Below are 21,154 nucleotides of genomic sequence, written 5' to 3' on the forward strand. Positions count from 1 at the left end.
AGATCTAAGGCAGACTGGTATGAACTGCAAACGGACAGATGAACCTTTGCAAAAGTAGGATAAGATGGGCATGTGGAATAAAGAGTGGTCTCGATATGAAACAAATGGGTCCGTTAAGCAAAAAAAAAAAAAAAACTCCAACTTATACCCTTCTGCTCAAGCACGAGCCAAATAGCCAATGAAAAACGATGTTTCTAACACAACTAGGCATCATGTTACTGGAAGATCACCTGGAAGTTGATGTAATAGGATGTATTCAGAAATAGCTTTCAAAATGTGTTTCCTACTCGAATTTCAGGCGAAAACGATAAAAACCTCCAGGGGTTAATGTGTTAAGCAACATACCCCGTTGGCAATGAAAGTGATCAGCAGACCACTGGAATATCTCATGCAAGGATTCAATTTTGACTGCTTTGTAACCTTTACATTCTATTTGAAACCAGACAGGGATCAATATACATAACCAACCATCTTGGCAAGACATGTTTTGTGTCCTTCTATAAGACCAGAAATAACAAAATCTGAAAAGTACAGCAGCTACAGGTGTGCATGCTATGTGGGATATGGGAAAATATTCAGAACCTATACAACAGCGAAACAACAGTGCAGTGATGACGACAATGATAATGACTGCAACTTGAATATACTTCCAATATCAACAAAAAGGACATTTCTCAATCCTGTAATCCAAGTTTACCAAGTGCGAAATAACATTAATAAGAAATCCACCCTGAACTTATTCTTCTAACATTTTCAGATCTCTTGCAATATTACCAATTTTTTAATAGTATGGCACAATATGCAGCATTTGATGCTAAACTCATTTTTTATAGACAGATGATTAGTGGTGTGAACTAACAATCATACTGATAGTTAAAACAAACTGCATCAATATGCAAAGGGTTTTGAAAAGCTGCATTGTCTCTGAAATAAAATAAAACTATCTTTTTAATGTTACTCGTAGTTATTTTTGTTAGTTTCAGGATAAATCTACTTAAACTGTATCCACTAAAAAACATAAATAATAACCTATGCCATACTTTTCAGGGAGGAAAGACACTGAGCTCAAATATACACAACAGTGATAACAGACAGTTCTAGCACACAAGGAACTAATTCCCACCTAGTTGGCTACAACTGGACACTCATAGACTCTATTACAAACATGGGACTAATTCTACAAGCACACAAGTTTAATTCACATAAAGTAGGCCTCAATCTTACACACAGGGAATAAACTCTGTGGGGAAAGTAATTTCTAATTGTAAGCTATAGCATACATACAAGTGGATTCAATATTACACAAAAATGGGCAAAACCCTACAAAAATGTAAGTTTAATTAATACAAATTTAGGCTCAATTTACACACAAAAGCAAAATGGGCTTAATCCTATAATCCAGTTTGATAACATGATTTTCCTCCCATAAAGAACAGCTGCAGATTTATCATTCTTGCAACGCGTGTTCATCAGCCACTTCTGGGGAGCAAAGTAACTTTTAAATCTGACAAAGTTTATACCAGCATATCTAGAAAAATGCTTCCACACCATCATGATAGTAAAAGACAAAACTCTGTAACAACTTATATCCTTTTATAAAACTATAAATTATCAAACATACTTAAATGCATATTCAAATGGAGTTTGCTCAATGGCCTTAAACATTCTTGGTTGCTATGACACAGAATGAAAACTTTTCTTAGTTTTTCTGGCTGTATCCAGGATGATTTAATATTCTTTATACAAGACCAAAACACATAATTCAAATATTCTTTTCAGTATTAATGTACATATATGTAAATGAATAATATTTAAATGGAGCTGGAATTACAAGCAGACATAAATGACTTCTGCATTTTACATGCTTCAAATTAAGTGTCATGATAGTCTGCGAAGTCAAAAATCATGGGCCTATGACAATACAGTTAATATTATGCATAAAAAGTAACATAATAATGTTAAATCTGTATAATTCAATAACTGTACAGTAAATCAATAAATGTCTTTTAGATTTAATCTTAATTAAATTATCTGCTATGATTGTGGTTGTTTCAAATTCCATGAGCAGTCGAGCTCTTTTGTATCTTATTTATCAAGTTGTTAGTGTTTAAAGTTAATTTTTTATGTATTTTACAATATATTAACTTCTTACCATGATGGACTTTCTACAATACAAAATTTGCCTTTCAATATTCACTAGCAAAATACAGCATCTTTCTGAAATTCTTTAATTTACATATTTTCCCTCAGATCCTAGGAAGCAGTAATGTCTCTTTTTTTCACTTGAATTTGGTACACAAACCATTTCTGGGGATTGCTCCCCAGAGAAGGCAATTTATAACTATAGACAGTGAGCATGTAAAGGAATGTAATTTCAAGATGCACTTACCAAACTGGACTACACACAAGGGATAAAATATTTATATGTACAATTCACGACACATAAGGGCAACTTAACTTGTACATATGGGATTTAATCCAACACAATTAGGGTTATAACTTTCTAAAATTAGGACCTAAAGTACACACACACAAATGCTAAATCTAAACCCTTTCAACTCAAACCTTGTCCTACCCAAACTTACTTTCTGTAATCCAAGAAGCATGAAAAAATTAGTAACAGTTAAATGAAAATTAACATTTACAGCTTTCAATGATCTTAACATCGCACACTTGACGTTACTACAAAAACATTTACTCTCATGGATATTATGCTCTTTTTGGTTTTGCAAACAAGAGACCCTCGATGGAACTCGGTCTTTCCTGCAGAAAAAAATTTGTATGAATTTCCTGCCTGTACCTTTACTATATGCCTATTATTTACTAGAGCTTGGTAGCACACAAAAATATGGAGTGCTGTATTTCTGAATGTACAGCGACACATGCCATGGTATATTGCAATTATATTAGGAACCAACAATTTAATGTTCTGAGGCAGGTGCCAAATTTCTGTCTGTTATAGCTGGAAAAAATACCTTTCCCTGACTGATAGAAAACTAAAACAATATTATATCTATAATACCCCCTAAAAAATTAAATGGTAAGTACCTTAGTGCAGATCAATTTGATATGATAATTATTGTATATGTTGCAATCTAAAAATAATAACTAAGTGAGATGATTAAACATGCACTATAATTGGCACCCTGTGCAAGGCATTGTGCAGACATTAGTAAGCTTGTTGATAAATATAGGAAGTGCTGATGCTGAAGCCTACCGATTTACTAGCCACTCTAAAACAGGCATGGAAACTTTGAGTGGGATGGCAAAACCCAGGCAATATATTTATCAGAAAGGAACAATAAACATAAAACACACACAACAAATGACAATTAGGTAAACTTCAAACAAACAACTGCTCTTCCGAAAATCTTACGATGATTTGCAGTCACAGAGAGGTATATAATGTTTAACACACTAACATATGCTAGTAAAAAAAACAACATAAAATGACATCTTTGTATTTTGTTTTAATCCCAAAAAATGTAAAATGTTGTATTTGGCCTTAATATCTTTCACAACCTATTCAACCACCATGTTGTTATGTGTGACACTTGCCAAATATGTGATTAAAGTATCATTAAAATAATTATATTTGTTTTATTGAAAATAAACAAATACCACTGCTTGTAACAAAATGTTTTGGATTTTTATTTTGTCATGAAAAATGAAAACATGTTATTAATTACCATGAAATTCTTAACAGGGTTACTTGGAATTGGAATACATTCTTTACTCATGAAAACTACCCAAGTACTGATACATACCACCAGAAACAATATCACAGTAAACCGGTATGCTGGTAATAACGCAAACATCTAGTATTTAAATTATCTAAGGTATTCTTGACAAAATCCAACATATCAAATTTGGTGACAAAAATATTTTTTTAAAGTATGTCTGACTTAACATATTCACGAAATAAGTGCAGCACACAAATCTTTGTCACAACCTTAAACACTGAGCATGATATCATCTTGTCTCAAAAACTGCCATGAAATGCAAGACAAATTTTGATTTCATCTATGTTTTTAAAACAGTGAACTAGCAAATTCTTTTGAGATATCCACAAAAATGGCTTTGATAAAAAAATCCATCCATTTGTTTGTGCTGTCATGCCCCCAAAACAACACACCATAGTGTTGATTAGCTCAGTGAAGTAAAAGCAATGCAAGCAGTGAGTGACCTCTCACTTGACTCCAATGTCAAGCAGGCTGGTTTTTCAAACTTATTTACAATTGTATGGACATGGTGGTGGTCAGATCAATAACTTATTGCAAGAGGCATTTAGTGAAAACCCCATGTCAGTGCCATCATTCCTTTATAAGGAGTCACAAGATGTTTAGTTGTCATGTTGGAAATTAGATCACCACCATTTTTATACTGTACTAGCTACACAAAATTACTGGCCACCAACCTGACTCACTTTGGAGACAAGCTCACCACCATTTTTATACTGTACCAGATAAGCAAAATTACTGGCCACCAACCTGAGTCACTTTGGAGACTAGATCACCACCATTTTTATACAGTACCAGCTAAGCAAAATTACTGGCCACCAAGCTGAGTCACTTTGGAGACTAGATCAGCAGCATTTTAATATATGCAAATAGGTCATTCAAACATGGATGTTAGGCAGTAGTGACCTAGAACTGTCCTGTAATACTCCCCATGAACATAAAGTTGAGTAGATCATTGTATGAGTATGCCTAAAACCTGCAATGAATTCAATACTATTTGTGTGGTACCAATTAGTACGCATTTGACAGTCATTACAAACCACATATATAAAACATGACTGAAAATGATACACCTAACCAGATAACCTCTTTCCCAAGCCACAAAATCAAGTACCAATGATAATGTGGTTTTTATTTTGCAAAACCACAAAAACTGGTATCCTTGAAATTTATTTCAAGATATAAGTGTGATTATCAACCAAAATATATACAGCTTCACAATCATATAAACACTCATGATTTAACCACTGAATCAACTCAAATTCCAACATTTTACTTGTTCAGTTTTTGGATAGGAGCCAATCATACAATGCATATAAGAATTTTTTTGTTCAGCATGAGTCTGAGTATGTGAATGTTTTTCACACATCTAGGCAGAGCTGAAAGGAAGCTAGCCAAGATCCCAAATGTATGAGATCACTCACCTGACAGCCTAAGATATGAACAGTAGGCAAAGAAAACTGTTGTACTAAGATGCTTTCAATCAAATTAAGCATAATGCTGGTGACTGCACATGTTGTTTCAAGGTGTTTTCATCCATATCACATCAGCATCACTGTCCAATATTTAATGGCCTTTATGCCAGGATGCTTTGGGCATTTTTCATGATGAAGTTGTATAAATGTTTTTATTTTAAGTAACTGTAGCCATATTTGATAGTGAAATCACAATCAATTGTATGAATTTCAGCAGCGTTCAAGCTGTCAAGTATGGCCACAGTCTGCAGAGTAGTTTTTAAAAAGTTGTTTCTACTGTCAATAATAGCAGTCACAATTTATGGTGGATCACCATCATTTTGTACAAATCGGAAAGACCTTTGTGTCCGGACGCACTCAAAGTTTTGTCAAACTATGTTGAGTGGTTTATGAGATGTCATTTTAAGATTTTCTATTATTAGCAATCGATGTAGTAACTAATGGTGATCAGCAACAGTTGTACAAAACTTGAAAACCCTTCATCCCAAGATGCTGTTTTTCATCAAGTTCTGTCGAATAATTTTTCTATTTTTAGTAATGACAGCCATATTTGACAATGATTGACATGATTTGTACAAATGAAAGCCTTTAAGCTAGGAGACTGTTTGCAATATTTGATAAATTCTGTTGATGTGATTCAAAGAAGTCATTTTGAGGGTTTTCAACTTTGTATGGCCATAAGTCCGTTATGTAAAGATACTTTCTACTAATTTTAGTCAACTTCCTGTGTTTTTTTTTTAAAACAAGAAGTTCCATGACTTTTCTAGTTTTGTTAATAGCTGCAGCCAGATCTGATACCGAATCAGCAGCATCTGTGTAAAATGTAAGTTCTTCTGGACAGGATGTTTTTTGTTAACGTTTTGTCAAAATCTCTTGAGCAGTTCTCAAGAAATGTAGCTTTGGAGAGGGGATGGGGTAAAACCAATTTTAATGACAGCTCTATAGAACTTTATAACTGACGGTGAATACCTGTTGTTCTCAAACCAGAACAAGAGGAAATTGGCAACACAAGTTACTGAGGGACCGATAGAACCAATGGTTTGGCATCATCAACACTGAATGAAGATCTCCTGGCCTGAGAGATGCAACTGGCAAATCAGCGCTGAAATCTCTGAGATAGCCCAAGCATTAAGGTGGAGTCCTGGGTTGACATATCAACAGGCAAAGATCACTGAATTACAATTGTTGGGGTCACAGTGGGCTATGAGAATAATATAAGCAGTGAAGTTCTGAATTTTGTTTAGAACCTGGGGTAGCAAATCAGAATGGTCATAAGGGTTATGCGAACAGATGATCCCACTAGAAGCTGAATGCATCCACTGCCCATGCTCTCTGGCCTGGCACTGGAGAGACATAATAGGGAAGTCTTGTTGCTGAGCCTGGTGAGAGAGAAGTCCATCAGAGGCATTCCCCACAGTGAGGATAGGGATTTTGTAATGGAGCAGTGAAGAGAACATTCTTTGAGCACTGTTTCTCCTGACATGACCAGATTGTCCAATAAAACATTCTTCCTCCCTGGAATGTTGAAATCTTGGAGAACATGTTTTCCAAGGAATCCAAGCTGAGAAGCAGCCAACATGGGGAGCTGTGCTTTCTGCTCAATAGTTTTTGTTTTTTAATGTGAAGACATGCCTAGACTCCAGTTGAAATACCCACTTCAGATGCATGCATCCAACAAGTGAGGATTAATGGGCCACTTCATGGAATGTACCTGGTAAATCTAAGCAGACAGGTCACAAGAGAGAGGGAGAAACAGACCACCCCTTGTGATATTTCCTCAATTGTAGAGGAACAAGAAGAAAACATGAGATATGGTTGTATTTGAGACCCAGATATCTTTTCCAAAATGGAAAGGATCTTCTTGGACTGAGCCAGATGGTTTTAGTCACCAGTCTGCAGGTAATATGTGGCAAACTTAAATTCCCACCTTATTGGAGGACTGTATCACCTCCTCCTCCTCCACCAGCTGGAGAGAAAGACAGAGAGACAGGAAGTTATAGTGACTTGGATTTAAGATCAAAGCTTAGAATGCTGGAGCATAGCAATTGTAACACTGTCTACTATAATGCCCCTCTGAATAATTCACTATTCCAACAAAATCAAATACTAGACTCCTTTGGCATCAAAGAATCCAAGAAAAGACTGAAATGGCTCTTAAAAAAATTAAATTAGCTACCATATAGTTTCTTTTTCATCAAATATGATCTCTTAAAATTTTCTGAAATAAAACTGATTTTGTTCTTATTTTATTTTCACAATCATTAATTACTAAATTTATGCATAAGAACATTAGGACTGCATTTTCAACTCAATACTCAGTAAAAACAATCAAAACCAAGAACAAACTGTTGCCACCAGTCTTTGAAAAGTGATATATTTTTCTATCTCTTTTCCAATATGAAGGGCAAAACAATTCATTAAGACTACTGATAATGCAATGAAATCCATCAACAGTGTGGTTCTCATTGCTGATGTATATCTTAATATTTTTGCACTAATATATGTAATGTTTACTTTTGCACACTATTTACAGACACCAACATTTTTGCCAAAATAAAAAGACAAGAAGCTAAACCAATATTTCTTTTAAAAACCAGAAGAATGGCTTTCTTTTCATTGTTACAACAAGTGCTTGTTGAAAATTGAGAACCACGCCTCACTATTCAATTGGGGGAGTGACCATTTTATTCTAAGTATGCTAATTGCCAGTTTAAGAGGATCAGAAGAATGTTACCCTTTATTAAAAGGGACAAGCATTTTTAAAGTTCAAGCCCTCAGCACAAAAGAGACACTTGACATTTCCATTCTGGATAATAGTAAACCTACACCCAACAACATACAAAATCACATACATGTTAGTATGACCACCTGTTGAACACAACACATCTTTACTGAGCGCAATCTATGTGTCACAAGAAGTGTTTTTTTAGTGAAAACCCTACTTACATATGACCATCTGTTGACCCTACTTACATATGACCATCTGTTGACCCTACTTACATATGACCATCTGTTAACCCTACTTATATATGACCATCTGTTAACCCTATTTACATATGACCATCTGTTGACCCTACTTACATATGACCATCTGTTAACCCTACTTACACATGACCATCTGTTGACCCTACTTAAATATGACCATCTGTTAACTCTACTTACATATGACCATCTGTTGACCCTACTTACATATGACCATCTGTTAACTCTACTTACATATGACCATCTGCTAACCCTACTTACATATAACCATCTGCTAACCCTACTTACCTATGACCATCCGTTCAAAATAAGAGGCAACAAGTTTTTCAAGATGGGCACCATTTTCATCTGGGAACAACTACATACCAAACAAACCTTTTGGTCAAAACCCAATGTTCATATGATAAACATGTTCAAAAGGAGTGTGGACAATATTTCAAGATGGCCATATTTGTTGTCTTGGTGACACCATTTTTGAGACCATAAAGACCTGAACTGAATGTGTTCATAAAGTTTACTAGCAATCATCAGAGAACATTGGTAGAAGCAGTGACATGAGCTAATGGACATACATCAGACAACAGGTCTTTTGATCTTGTCTTCAACATCACAAAACAAACTGCATATATGGCACATATCAATTATATACACCATACAACTTCTAATCATGCTAATTTTAATTTACATATACTGATTTTTTTAGATTTATTAAGTATTTGCAATGAAGACAAAAATATGGCAACTTCTGAAAAAATTACAAAAACCAATTCTTGTAGTAAATTATGTTTCTCTGAGAATACTTGTCCAATCACATTAACATTATGAAAAAGCTCTGCAACTTCTCAAATCCAGCAATTGTGGAAGATGAACAGAAAAAAATCACCCCAACCCTTCCCCTTACACCGACCCCCATAACTACCAGGTGGCTTTATTGTTGCTTACTTGTTTTTGCTTACGTAATACCTAAATGAGGATACTGGGAGGTGTGGAAGGGTTTAACATTAATATGATGAAGCAAGTATTCTTGAAGAACATAATTTACCAATTTGCATTCGCCGCTGAATAAATTTTCCAATCACATTAATGTTTGGAGGATGGGTAATAGGAGGAGGCAATAATGAACATCCAACTTCTACCATGGTCACCTTTTGAGGAAATAAGGATTATTTCATACATGATGGTAAACCGTGCTCGTAATATCAACAGGACAACTTGCTGAAATCTAGTCCTTGTTGGAAATCACCACTGAGCCCAATAATCCCTGCCACATTCAACTGGAAGAGGTAAATAAGGCTGAGGTTTGTAAAAAAACATTACATGCCATGTTGACAAAATGATGGGGTGGAGCGAGGTCCAAAAAGTCAAAAATGATCACAAACCTTAATAGACTGAACAGAGAAAGAAGATCATTTATGTCCTTGACCAAAGATAAATTTACCATGTATTTTTGGGAGAATGTCATCACTGTATGAACTTAACTGGTTGAGAGATTACACAGCTGATATCTTTGTAAGAATCCATGAGCTGATACTGAGGACAAATGGGTAAGCATGAAATTGGTAAATGGTTTATTGGAAACCAACCTGAACATGCATGAGGATGTGTGTACAGGGATGTGAGTCAAGACTTAACTGACCTTAAATTTATCCATTTTTATTGAAATCTGACTAATCCTGTACATGTTGGGTCAGATGAGATCCATGACAGGTCTGAAATTTCTGTTGGTTTTGGATACTAGAAACAGTCGGGAGTAAAATCTTGGAGAGTATGGCTTGTGAACTATCTCCATTGCCTGCTTGTCAATAAGAGCCCCTTCTGTAAAAGTCCTGCCTTCTGAAGACCAAATGTCAAGTTCCTCACAGAAGATGAAGATAAAACTGTAGTGGATTTGGATAAATGAAATTTAAAACTCCTCAGCTTGGATTACCCATTCTTTCTTGGAAAGTTGTCTGCAGGTGGTCATAGTAGCAAGTCAATGTCAACTGTTTGAAGGCTTGAGGAAGGTGTCAACTGTTAGAAGGCTTGAGGAAGGTGTCAACTGTTAGAAGGCTTGAGGAAGGTGTCAGCTGTTTGAAGGCTTAAGGAAGGAGAAGCACTTTATCCTTTCCACTGTACTAGACTGTCTCTAGAATTGAGGGACTTCTGCCATCTGAAGTTGGATTTAGGATTATCTTGTTTCCTTTGCACTTTATTCCCTGCACTCACTGAAGGGATTGTCCTCCTTGGGTATTCTGTCAACATCATCAGTCCCTTTGTATCGTTTGGTATCTCCCCAATGTATAAGCTGCATAGATTTGAAATGTCATTTGCATCGGTGGCTGGGCAAATGCCAAGGTTAATCTTGCTGGTAAAAAATCCTGGAAAATGGGTTAAATGGTCAGCTCGGCTATTGCCGAACAGATGGTCCAGTTACTAGCTTGCTTGTCAGCTCCACTCTAGGCTGGACGGACAGCCCAGCTGTGGGCTGTATGCAGACTTTTCAACCTAACAAGTCCTCAATATTTTTCTGCAAGTGAGAAAAATTTTCAGTAAGGTGTACCAAAATATCATGTACTGCCATTGTTAAGTTGGAAAACAGGCATTTAAAAAGTTTACAAGTGTGATCAGGGACTGATGCATGAAAGGTAAACAATATGTTCAAAAAGTTTATAAATTACACTCAGAACTTAAGTAACCTCCAGGACAGTTACACAAACTACAGCTCCAAATCCCATGAAGTGCAATGGCTTCTTGCTATCTCTCAACTTGACTTTCGGCTTTTTTTCTAATCAAATTTCACATGGCGATAGCATTCATCTCTCCTGCCATGTGACATAGTCAGAACAACACATGTCTAATAAACATAACTGTGACTCTTCCTGGGTTTTTTTACACCCAAGAATCCAAAAATTTCCCTTTTATTTGAAGAGGCTTTATGTCCCTTTCTGCTAGAAGATTTTATTTTATAAGATTCTGTAAGCAACAACTTGATCATGCAGATGTTTTGTATGAATACATATGTTCAGTTTAAAGCATCTGGGGTGGTCCTGTAAAGTTAGTCTGGTTCATTGACAAATTTAATCTATTATGAAAACCAGATCCAAATTAAACATGGACTAGTCAGTATGGAGATCTATCTGCAACAATTCTATTTTCATAATTATTGTTATTATTCTGTTACGTTCATATTTAAAGGGACATTTCCATAAGACTTGCAGTCAAATCACAAGGGCTGGCAGGTCTGTGGATAGCCAGTTCAGTAAATGCCTGGTTGATCTCTATGGTGAAATGAATTGATCAGCTAAATGGATCCCCCATACGGCTATGCATACCAAGGTGCAGCCAGCTGGTATATGTCATGGCTCTCAGAAGTGACAGGTTCCCAGTCACTGATTGTGGAGTACAGTCGGACCAAATGGCTGGACTGGCTGGTTGGCAGCCAGAACTGCCTTGACTGATGGCAAAATGGATTATCCATGTTTGAAAAATACCATATGCACCTGGAACTGCACACCCTAAATCAGAAGTTACACCCACTGGGTTACCGAAATATGGGAGGATACTCTTCCAATAACTCCAAGCCACTACCAGAGGTTAAATAACTTTCTACTGCCTCAACGTACACCAAATTCCTTCTGAAGATATTGCACATACATGCAGTCAGAAGTTGATGAACACTGTACAAGTGCAATACATACCATGCATGTCCATGTCAACTTTGGCACATAACGTTGCCATTGTTTAATGAGAAATTACAACAACAAAAAAGAATTAACAACCCAAAAGCATTCACATCTAACAAAAAGCACAAAGAAGAACACCGTGCAAGAGAGACAAAACTTGTGCATGTCTTGCCTCTCACATGTAGCATTGTCAATGTTGTTGTTTAACATATGTCAATAATGACCCGATTTCAGATACAACAATCCAAAAGTGTTCACATATAGCAATAACAGTGGAAGAACACTATGCAAAGAGACAAATAGGTATGTACTTGACGACTTAAAATCTTCCACTTAGCATGTTTTATCATCATTATTTTTCTGCAATGAAAAGAACAAAGAAAAAGAAAATAACAACCCAACATGTTCAACTATAACAAAAAACATTCTTCTTCCTTAAACGAGTAAACATAATGCAGCATACACAAATAAACAACCACAACAAGCACTAATGATACCGTCTTGAGCACAATGCCAGAAAAACAATCAAGTCCACAAAAGCAAATAAATTCATACAAATATCAACACATTTAATAAAATAATGAATGAAATGTGTTGTATCTTTACACTCACTTGTATAGTGACTCAGACTTTGTATATTGTATCAACAAAACCAAAAAGCTGGTAAACAACTGCAGCCACCGAGCAATGCTAAGGGGGAAAAATTGGGAAGGGTTTTTCCCCTTTGCCTATATGGACTATACATAGGAAGACAAATTTTTCGTCTTCCATTGACTGATGAATTTGAGTGGTAGATTTTCCTCCTAAAATTATCATGATTGGGAAATCTATTCAAATGAGAAATGTAGCCAATGTCAGACCAGCAAAATATGTCAACAAAGCCCTGAAACATACAGGCAGAAAATCATCTTTAGTAAAGTGTTCCCTTACCTCTGAAATGGTTGCCTTTTCACATACTGGTCACGTACGAACTCAGATAACTCTTTCTGAGTCCTACCAGAATATCTGAAGCAAAACAAAAAAGTTGCAACTCTTATGAACAAATTTCTGAAACAAGGATAAAATGAATGATAAAATACAACAATCTGGCACTTTTCATTGAAATTTACTTTTATGTTTCAACTCTGTAAATGACAATAAAGCTGGGTCTTAGATAGGGACTTTAAATAAGGACTTTGATAGGGACTTTAAATAAGGACTTTAATGATTTCCAGATATGAATCTCAAATAGTCACAAACCTATGTTCTGTTTCTTGAGAACCTCACCCCCTACCCCAGCACCATAAATCTTACATTAACTGCCTGAGTGTAGGAGTAATGTATGTCAGCACACGCTGACTATGTTTTGACTTTAGAAAGCAATATTCAGCTGGTTACACTGACCCTGGCAATCTCATCTCTAAAGCCAGTATGTTCCTCCTTGTCCCATGGGCAATACATTCACGAAGTTTGTTAAAAAAAGATGGCACGGAACACAAGTTATAATGCAAAAAGCACCCCATACCCCGAGTAAACTTCTGTACAAAGTTTGAGGCTGAGACACTGAAAAAAAAATGTGTTGCATTTTACTAAACTTTTATCTGATCACTGTCATGCCTTTTGTAACAATTATCACAGGAAAAACATAACCAATTAGCACTGTCACTATTTACCCTAAAACCTTCCTGCCCTCATTTGCATAGAAAAATCTTACAAAAATCAAAATAATCATAAAATTTTACTGATTTACTTCACTTAGCTGAGGTGTCAGCTAGACATATGATGTACCTGTTTTCTTAGCTGAGGTGTCAGCTAGACATATGATGTACCTGTTTTCTTAGCTGAGGTGTCAGCTAGACATATGATGTACCTGTTTTCTTAGCTGAGGTGTCAGCTAGACATATGATGTACCTGTTTTCTTAGCTGAATTGTCAGCTAGACATATGATGTACCTGTTTTCTTAGCTGAGGTGTCAGCTAGACATATGATGTACCTGTTTTCTTAGCTGAATTGTCAGCTAGACATATGATGTACCTGTTTTCTTAGCTGAATTGTCAGCTAGACATATGATGTACCTGTTTTCTTAGCTGAATTGTCAGCTAGACATATGATGTACCTGTTTTCTTAGCTGAATTGTCAGCTAGACATATGATGTACCTGTTTTCTTAGCTGAATTGTCAGCTAGACATATGATGTACCTGTTTTCTTAGCTGAGGTGTCAGCTAGACATATGATGCACCTCAGTCCCTATATAATGATCAAGACATCAAACTTTTTTCAATTTATGGAGACATTTATAGTTTTGGGTAGGACAATGTCACCTTGGTTGATTCAACACTAATTATTGGGGTTAAAATAGGTCAATTTGAACATCTGAGCTATATCCAATTAATATGTTTTGGAATTATCAAGTTAAAAGTTACTCTCTGTATTACATTCTATTTTGTGAGACTGTTACTTTGTGCCTAAATATGCTAACTTGCATTATGTGATACTGTGTAATCACTGACACCAAGAAGAAGCTGTAGCCGTTCTATTGTCATGGAGACAAGTGATAAACTATTAATTTAAAACTGTTTTTACTATCTCATTAAATTTTCTAACAAAGGCTACAAGGAACACAGTTTCACCAGCAAGCTGCACTAGTACATACTCTCCCACAATATATGTCTTTCAAAAACTCCAAACACAACACCCTTCACATTAATACAAACCATTACAATTACTGAAATTACCACTACTGAACAACTGACACCTGTGTCACAATATCACCCAATACATGCAAACAATGAGATGCTCTATCACTAATTAAATGTACACAATATGTAATAAGTTGGATTTATACAAACCTAAACGATGAGCCTCTACTGATGACACGAGTTTTGTGGCGCTCCACCTTCTTCACCGTATGACATCGGAAGAATGTGTGGTGCTCAATACATTTCTTCCAGAAACCTTTACACTCATCTCTGGTCTCGAAGAAAAACTCGACTAGGTCCTTGTAATAACCCTTAAATAAATGAAGAACAGTATGAAACAAAGATATGAACACTTTTAAAGCTTCACATGGTCTAGTTTAGTGACAAAATCTTTGTATGCTTTCATTTTAATGATGCAGAAAAGGTTTCATTTGTCCTTGCAATAGTGGCAGGCAAAATTTATATTAAAGAGCGAGAGAGAGAGAGAGAGAGAGAGCAAGACTGAGAAGAAGAGAGAGAAGGGTAATTATACCGTATTACTCACAAGACAAAATCAGTGAGCCAGCCTAATAAATTTGTAGGGAGTGGACTTATTATCACATAGAGATATACTTTTAATATTTGCTATAATTCTGTAGCGCTTGGGATCAGCTTGACACAAAATTAACTGGGTTTGAAAAATATGTCAATTTAGCTAAGTGGAAGAACAATTGTGTGGACCAATAATGTTTCTAATTTTGTTTTCTTTTACTTCAACACAAATATTCACGATTTTTTCTTCTTCCCTCTTTGCTCATATGATTAAGGCAAAAAGACAGTCTTGGCTAGGTTTGAATACAAGATTGCAACACAATTCAAGATTTTTCATTAACAATTTTTTGTTACAGGGTCATTGTTTTCTTATGATCCTACACTTGTAACTTCACCTAACTGGTCAGACTGTTATGTACAAAGCTTTAGATACAATGTACACCTAACATCTTCTATTCTGACCCCAAGGGAATGGTTTAATCTATAACAACCAAGCATCCTGGAATCAATATTTTCCCAATGCCAAACAAGAATACCATGAAATGCTCTTTATATGCCCCACCCCCCCATTTAATAATCATCTATGTTGATAGCTGATATGTGTGTGTGTGTAGAAACCATGTTACTTCTTTAACTCAGTGACATCGACCTTTGATCCATAAATCAGTTTGCTTCTTCCATACCCCACTTGCAAGCCATCCACAAGATTTGGTTCTTGATATTTAACCTCAAAATCAATAGGTTCTTCCTCACCCTAAGTTCACACCAGCCAAAAGGATTGGTCCAGGCATATGATGTAGAAATAATATTAGTCCATGGAAATCATTTTCATTGTTTCAGTGACAGTTACCTTGCACTCTGACCCCAAAATCAATAAAGATTTTGCTTCCTCAAAGTACATGCCATCTACAAGGTTTGCTAACTGTATCTGATAGACAACTCAAGTTAATGTGCATAAACAATGTTTTTTTTAAAATTCACATGATCTTTGATATTTTGGACTTAAAACTTTAACATTTTTTTGGTGAAAATACAAAATATCAGTGGAATAAATACTATTTAACCAATAAATGATGTTACTACAAGTACACAGACAAATAATAAAACCATAAATTTGCAATCCTATCAATGGTTGTTGTAATGAAGTTAGCAAGTGATTAGTTACATTAAGAAAATCCCTCTTTCTAAAAATAGATGCAGTCACATGTTGGCTATGTTGATTCAGTTGAGTGTGTGTGTTTTTGGATTTTAACATAGCTTTAACAATTTAAGTCATATGCTACGATGTCTGCAGTGTGCCAGTTTATAGCTATATCTAGTAGTGGGCCGTCATGTTACAGACATACAGCATCATGTCCCACCCGTCACATTATTCTGACAACAGGCTGACCAATCCTAATACTAACCTCTTAATACTGAATGCCAAGCAAGCAAGGCCACTGCTAGTACCATTTTTATAAGTCTCTGGTATGATTAGGCCGGGATTCAAACCAATGAACTACTGCATCCAGTGGATGCTCTAATGATTTGGTGGGAAAAAAAGGTTAAATTCATTGATATATACACTTTAATGCACCAGTGTGTTGTCAATGAATAGTTACGGTAATGTTGTATTGGTAACAATGAAATTACAATGAACAGTATGAAATGAAAATACATTTACGTAACCTCTCATGTACATGTCATGGGGGTGTTTCAATCTAGTTTAAAAATCTTTTCAACTTCCATTTTATAGTGAACTTTCAGACAGTAAAATACAAATTCTTGTTTGACCGATCTGGTGGCCAAGTAGTTAGAGTGTCCACCTCGGATGATGGAGGTCGTGGGTTCAATCCCCGACCGAGTCATACCAAAGACTTACAAAACTGGTACTAACAGCTGCCTCGCTTGATGCTCAGCAGTAAGAGGTTAGTGTTAGGACTGGTCGGCCTGGTGTCAGGATAATGTGACTGGGTGGGACATCGTGCTACATGTCTGCAGCATGATGCCCCAGTGCTAGACATCACTATAAACTGTCACAATGCAGACATTGTAGCGACATGACTGAAAAATTGTTAAAGCTATGTTAAAAATCCAAATCACACAAATTCTTGTTTAAGGGTAGTTTATTAAGCATTTTTACTAACTTGCAACTGCAATACTGTAATCTAGTTACTATCATTTAAGATTTATTATAATGTATAGCTTCTACTGTGCTCTTTTAAAGCCATATGGCCAAAGTACATTGCATATATCTCTCCATCCAAAAATACACTCTGAAGTATGAATACAATGCATATTAATATAATTTCTTTATACACATATAACATGTGTTTATTATATGCATACAACATGGATAATTTTCTACTTGCAAAAAAAACCATATTGCTTAAAACCAATGTTAAGTGCAGATATTCATGCTGAGAAATAGAAGACATAATTCAAATAAGAGAACAAAACACATTCACTCAAACTATATATATATATATATATATATATATATATATATATATATATATATATATATATATATATATATATATATATATATATACACACACACACATATATATATATATTGCATTTTTTGCTTTGCTTCCACTTCTCCCTGTTCAGCTCTTACCTCTCCCTATTTTGTCCAAAAGGAGAAGTCACTTCTATCTAAACAAAATTCAAGTCTTACTTGACCCCTGAAACATTGTAACTAAAGTGGGTGATTTCAGTTTACACACTGAAACACTGTACAGTAATACCTCGTGCATTCACGTTTCTGGATTCTCGAATTCACGGATTCGCAAAATTTTCATTGGTACCCTCTACGTACATGTTTTCTTTATTTTAATGAATTGTACCTTCGTTATATGACTTCTGTGACATATGAAGTTTACCTAGTTTACCTTCCTGACAATGACAAAGAAAACGTCAGTCATTAAGTTTACAGTCCCATTCGTTACTTGGTTTTACCTTACTGTGAGTGCAAAAGAAAACAACAGCCAATGAATTAGTATAGGGATAATATTAGTATACATGTACCGTACTGTAAATGTGCTAGTGTGACAAATACCCATTAGGCGATACTGTACTCTATTTTTACGTCAACCATTTATTTCTCTTTTTAAGGGTAATGTATTAAGCTAACTTTTAAATGAAATTAAAGTGCTTTGGGAGCATGATTTGGGTCATATTTAGGGTTTAAACCCTAGAAATAAGCATTTATTAGCCTTTTTAGTGACTCGTACCAAACATTCGCGATTCCTCCTTATCCGCGACTGGTTCTGGAACCTAACCTTGCAAATGTTCGAGGTATTACTGTAACTAAAGTGGGTGATTTCAGCTTACACCTTGAAACACTGTAACTGAAGTGGATGATTCAGCTTACACCCTGAAACACTGCAACTAAAGTGGGTGATTCAGCTTACACCCTGAAACACTGTAACTAAAGTGGGCGATTCAGCTTACACCATGAAAGACTGTAACTATAGCTTACACTACAGCTGACATCATGGAAAAGGCATTGTACTGATATTGGATGTTGATGAAATTTGATGAGAGCTTGTTGATGAAATTGACACACTGCCTATGTGTCAATAGGCAATGTGTCAATTGGAGCGCTTGTTGATGAAATTGACACATTGCCTATGTGTCAATAGACAATGTGTCAATTGGAGAGCTTGTTGATGAAATTGGATGTGTTGACACTGAAGCCTACAGAACAAAAGCAACACTACTGAGATAGGCAGCAAAACTCTGAGTGGGATGCCAACAACAATGCCATCACCCATACAAGGTATCTACCAGAATGAGAGTAAACATAAAATAAACTGACTCAACAAACATGGAAATATTTAGGGAACTTGGTTCATAAAAAAATTTACTTCTCTAATATTCTAAATTAGTTTGTACCAAATAAAAAATATCTTTGTTAAGAATTAAAGATGCACGGTTTTCAGATCATTAATAAAGCTGTAAAAATTTTAGGAAACATCAAATGGGTACCTGTCGATCCTAAAGATTGGTTCCGGATATCAGATCAAAGGGAAATTGTATTAAATGTGAACCTTAACTGTTCTGTTGTAGGTTCATACATGCCAACACACCCAGAGGTATAAACATAATTGTTACTAATATAAGTGGCAAAAAAAAGTAATCTGAGCATAAAAAGAGCACTCTATATATTACATGCCATAATACAGAAAACAGTATGAAAAATTTACATATACTTTTGCTACTTACCCGAATCTGCTGTTAGTTAAATTTCTTGTCACAAATTAACTAAATCCATATGGATTAGTGCAAGAATATAGACATGAAACAAAATGATACATTATTTATGCACAACATTCCCTATAACTAGTCTACATATCTAACTTTCTCTATATGGTTGTAAAGTCAAGCACACAAATCTGAATGCTGTATTACATCACTGCTGAATTCCTTTCAAAAGTTGTAAAGCACTAAGAGTTATTTTTTTCCTGATGAAACATGTTTTTCAGTTTCACAAAACTCTTCTCCTTTAACATATTTCAGTCATATAACATCCATGAGTCACATTTTGTTGTTGTTGTAGGGTTTAACGCCATTTTTCAGCACAAGATAGGCTATACATGACGGACAGTATTAATGGTGGAGGAAGAACCTGGGAAAACCCCGGAAAGAACCACCAACCCTTGAGAAGCTACTGGCAAGCTTTCTCATATACCCACATTGGCCGAATCAGAGACTCAAACCTATGCAGACAGAGGTGAGAGGGCAGTGATCCATAACGGAGAGCGCTTTAGACCACTCGGAAACTCGGGGCCCCCCATGAGTCACATCAATAAAGCCTGTTTCACTTGATGTTTGGCACAAATTTTTTCAATATAGACTGATCCACCTCTAAAGTGTCTATCAAAATATAACGACTATGACACATTATTTCAAATTCAAGAAACCTGTGTTTCCTTGGAAATGTGTCACATACTGTTACTATAAATAGAAAATCGGGAAACTATTTGATGATCATGGCTAAATGGTTGCACACATCAAAAATATAAGATCCGCAGACAAAGGTGTACAATGGATAAATGCGCAGTAGTCAATAGTCATACAACACGAGCCTTGAACTGTACTTGTTATTCTGTGTCTTGCTCACTCCTGACATTGCCAGAAATAATCTTTGATCTTAAGTTGGAAATGTGTTGGTTTCTTTATATATAAACTAAGCAGGTACCAGATAGCTCATTTTATTACCTGGGTTATTATTAATAGGTGGGCACCCAAGTACTCAGATACCCGTTGACATCTTTAATCACTAAATCTGTAACAAAATTACAAGGGAATTTCCATACAATCCTTCCTGTTGTAAACTAAAATACATCTAGTGGAAAATTACCATGGTATGTACTGCCGGTAACAAAATAGCCCTGATAAAAAGATTTACCAGTAATACACCTCACCTCTAATATTCAATGTAAGAGAACAAAAAATATTCCATAAGTTTAAATGAAGTCAAACTCAAACAATGTATTAAATAAAAAAGAAAATTTAAGAAAATGGAAAAAAAGTAAGTTTTCACTTGTGAAGACCAAACAAATTCATTTAGCATAACCATATTTCTGCAGTCTTGTTGTCCAGTGGGCAAGCATGTGATGGATGGATGGATGCATGCATGCATGTATGCATAATTTTTTTTATTACCACAAAGTATAGGGGCAATTAACTGCTGCAATTTACTGTTAAACCAGAACAATCTACTGGGTCACCAGATTTTGAAAGATGCTTGCCCAGGGACAACCACGACTTTTCCAAATTTTCTTCCCCTGCAGACTTTAATTTTCATTTTCTCTAAATTTACCAGATTCCTCCACCTTAGAAACCATGTAAAACTATTAACTGTGAGCATCATCAATGGAACTTGACACAATTAATAGCAAACAATGAACAAGGCCTGACTTTTACTTACATAATTTTCTGGATGTAGTTTTATCAGAAACTTCTTCCTCTTGAAGCTCAGTTTTCTGATCTTTGCCCAAGAGAAGGTGTTGATTTTGGTGAAGCCTTGAAAAACCAAGATTCCCATGCTGGCCACTGCAAGGTTCAGAGGTACACCCTCATGGTCCTGGGAAAAA

General features: G+C 35.6%; 1 protein-coding gene across 4 annotated transcripts in view; it reads right to left on the reverse strand.

Annotated features, from left to right (window-relative positions):
- LOC149798644 (FERM, ARHGEF and pleckstrin domain-containing protein 2-like) overlaps nt 1–21,154 on the reverse strand; it is a 290,202-nt gene that overhangs the window by 96,601 nt on the left and 172,447 nt on the right. For all 4 annotated transcript variants that reach the window (XR_016421008.1, XM_089957482.1, XM_089957479.1 and 1 more), the window contains 3 exons: nt 20,989–21,144; nt 14,688–14,848; nt 12,790–12,864 (listed from right to left, as the gene is read on the reverse strand). Coding sequence is in view for 3 of the 4 variants with exons in the window: in XM_089957482.1 (XP_089813608.1) it covers nt 12,790–12,864; nt 14,688–14,848; nt 20,989–21,144 (392 nt within the window). In the remaining variant the exon portion in view is untranslated. The remainder of the gene's footprint in view (nt 1–12,789; nt 12,865–14,687; nt 14,849–20,988; nt 21,145–21,154) is intronic.

Source organism: Sinohyriopsis cumingii, chromosome 5 (assembly GCF_028554795.1).
Source record: "Sinohyriopsis cumingii isolate HCF-2022 chromosome 5, ASM2855479v2, whole genome shotgun sequence".
NCBI classification, from domain to species: domain Eukaryota; kingdom Metazoa; phylum Mollusca; class Bivalvia; order Unionida; family Unionidae; genus Sinohyriopsis; species Sinohyriopsis cumingii.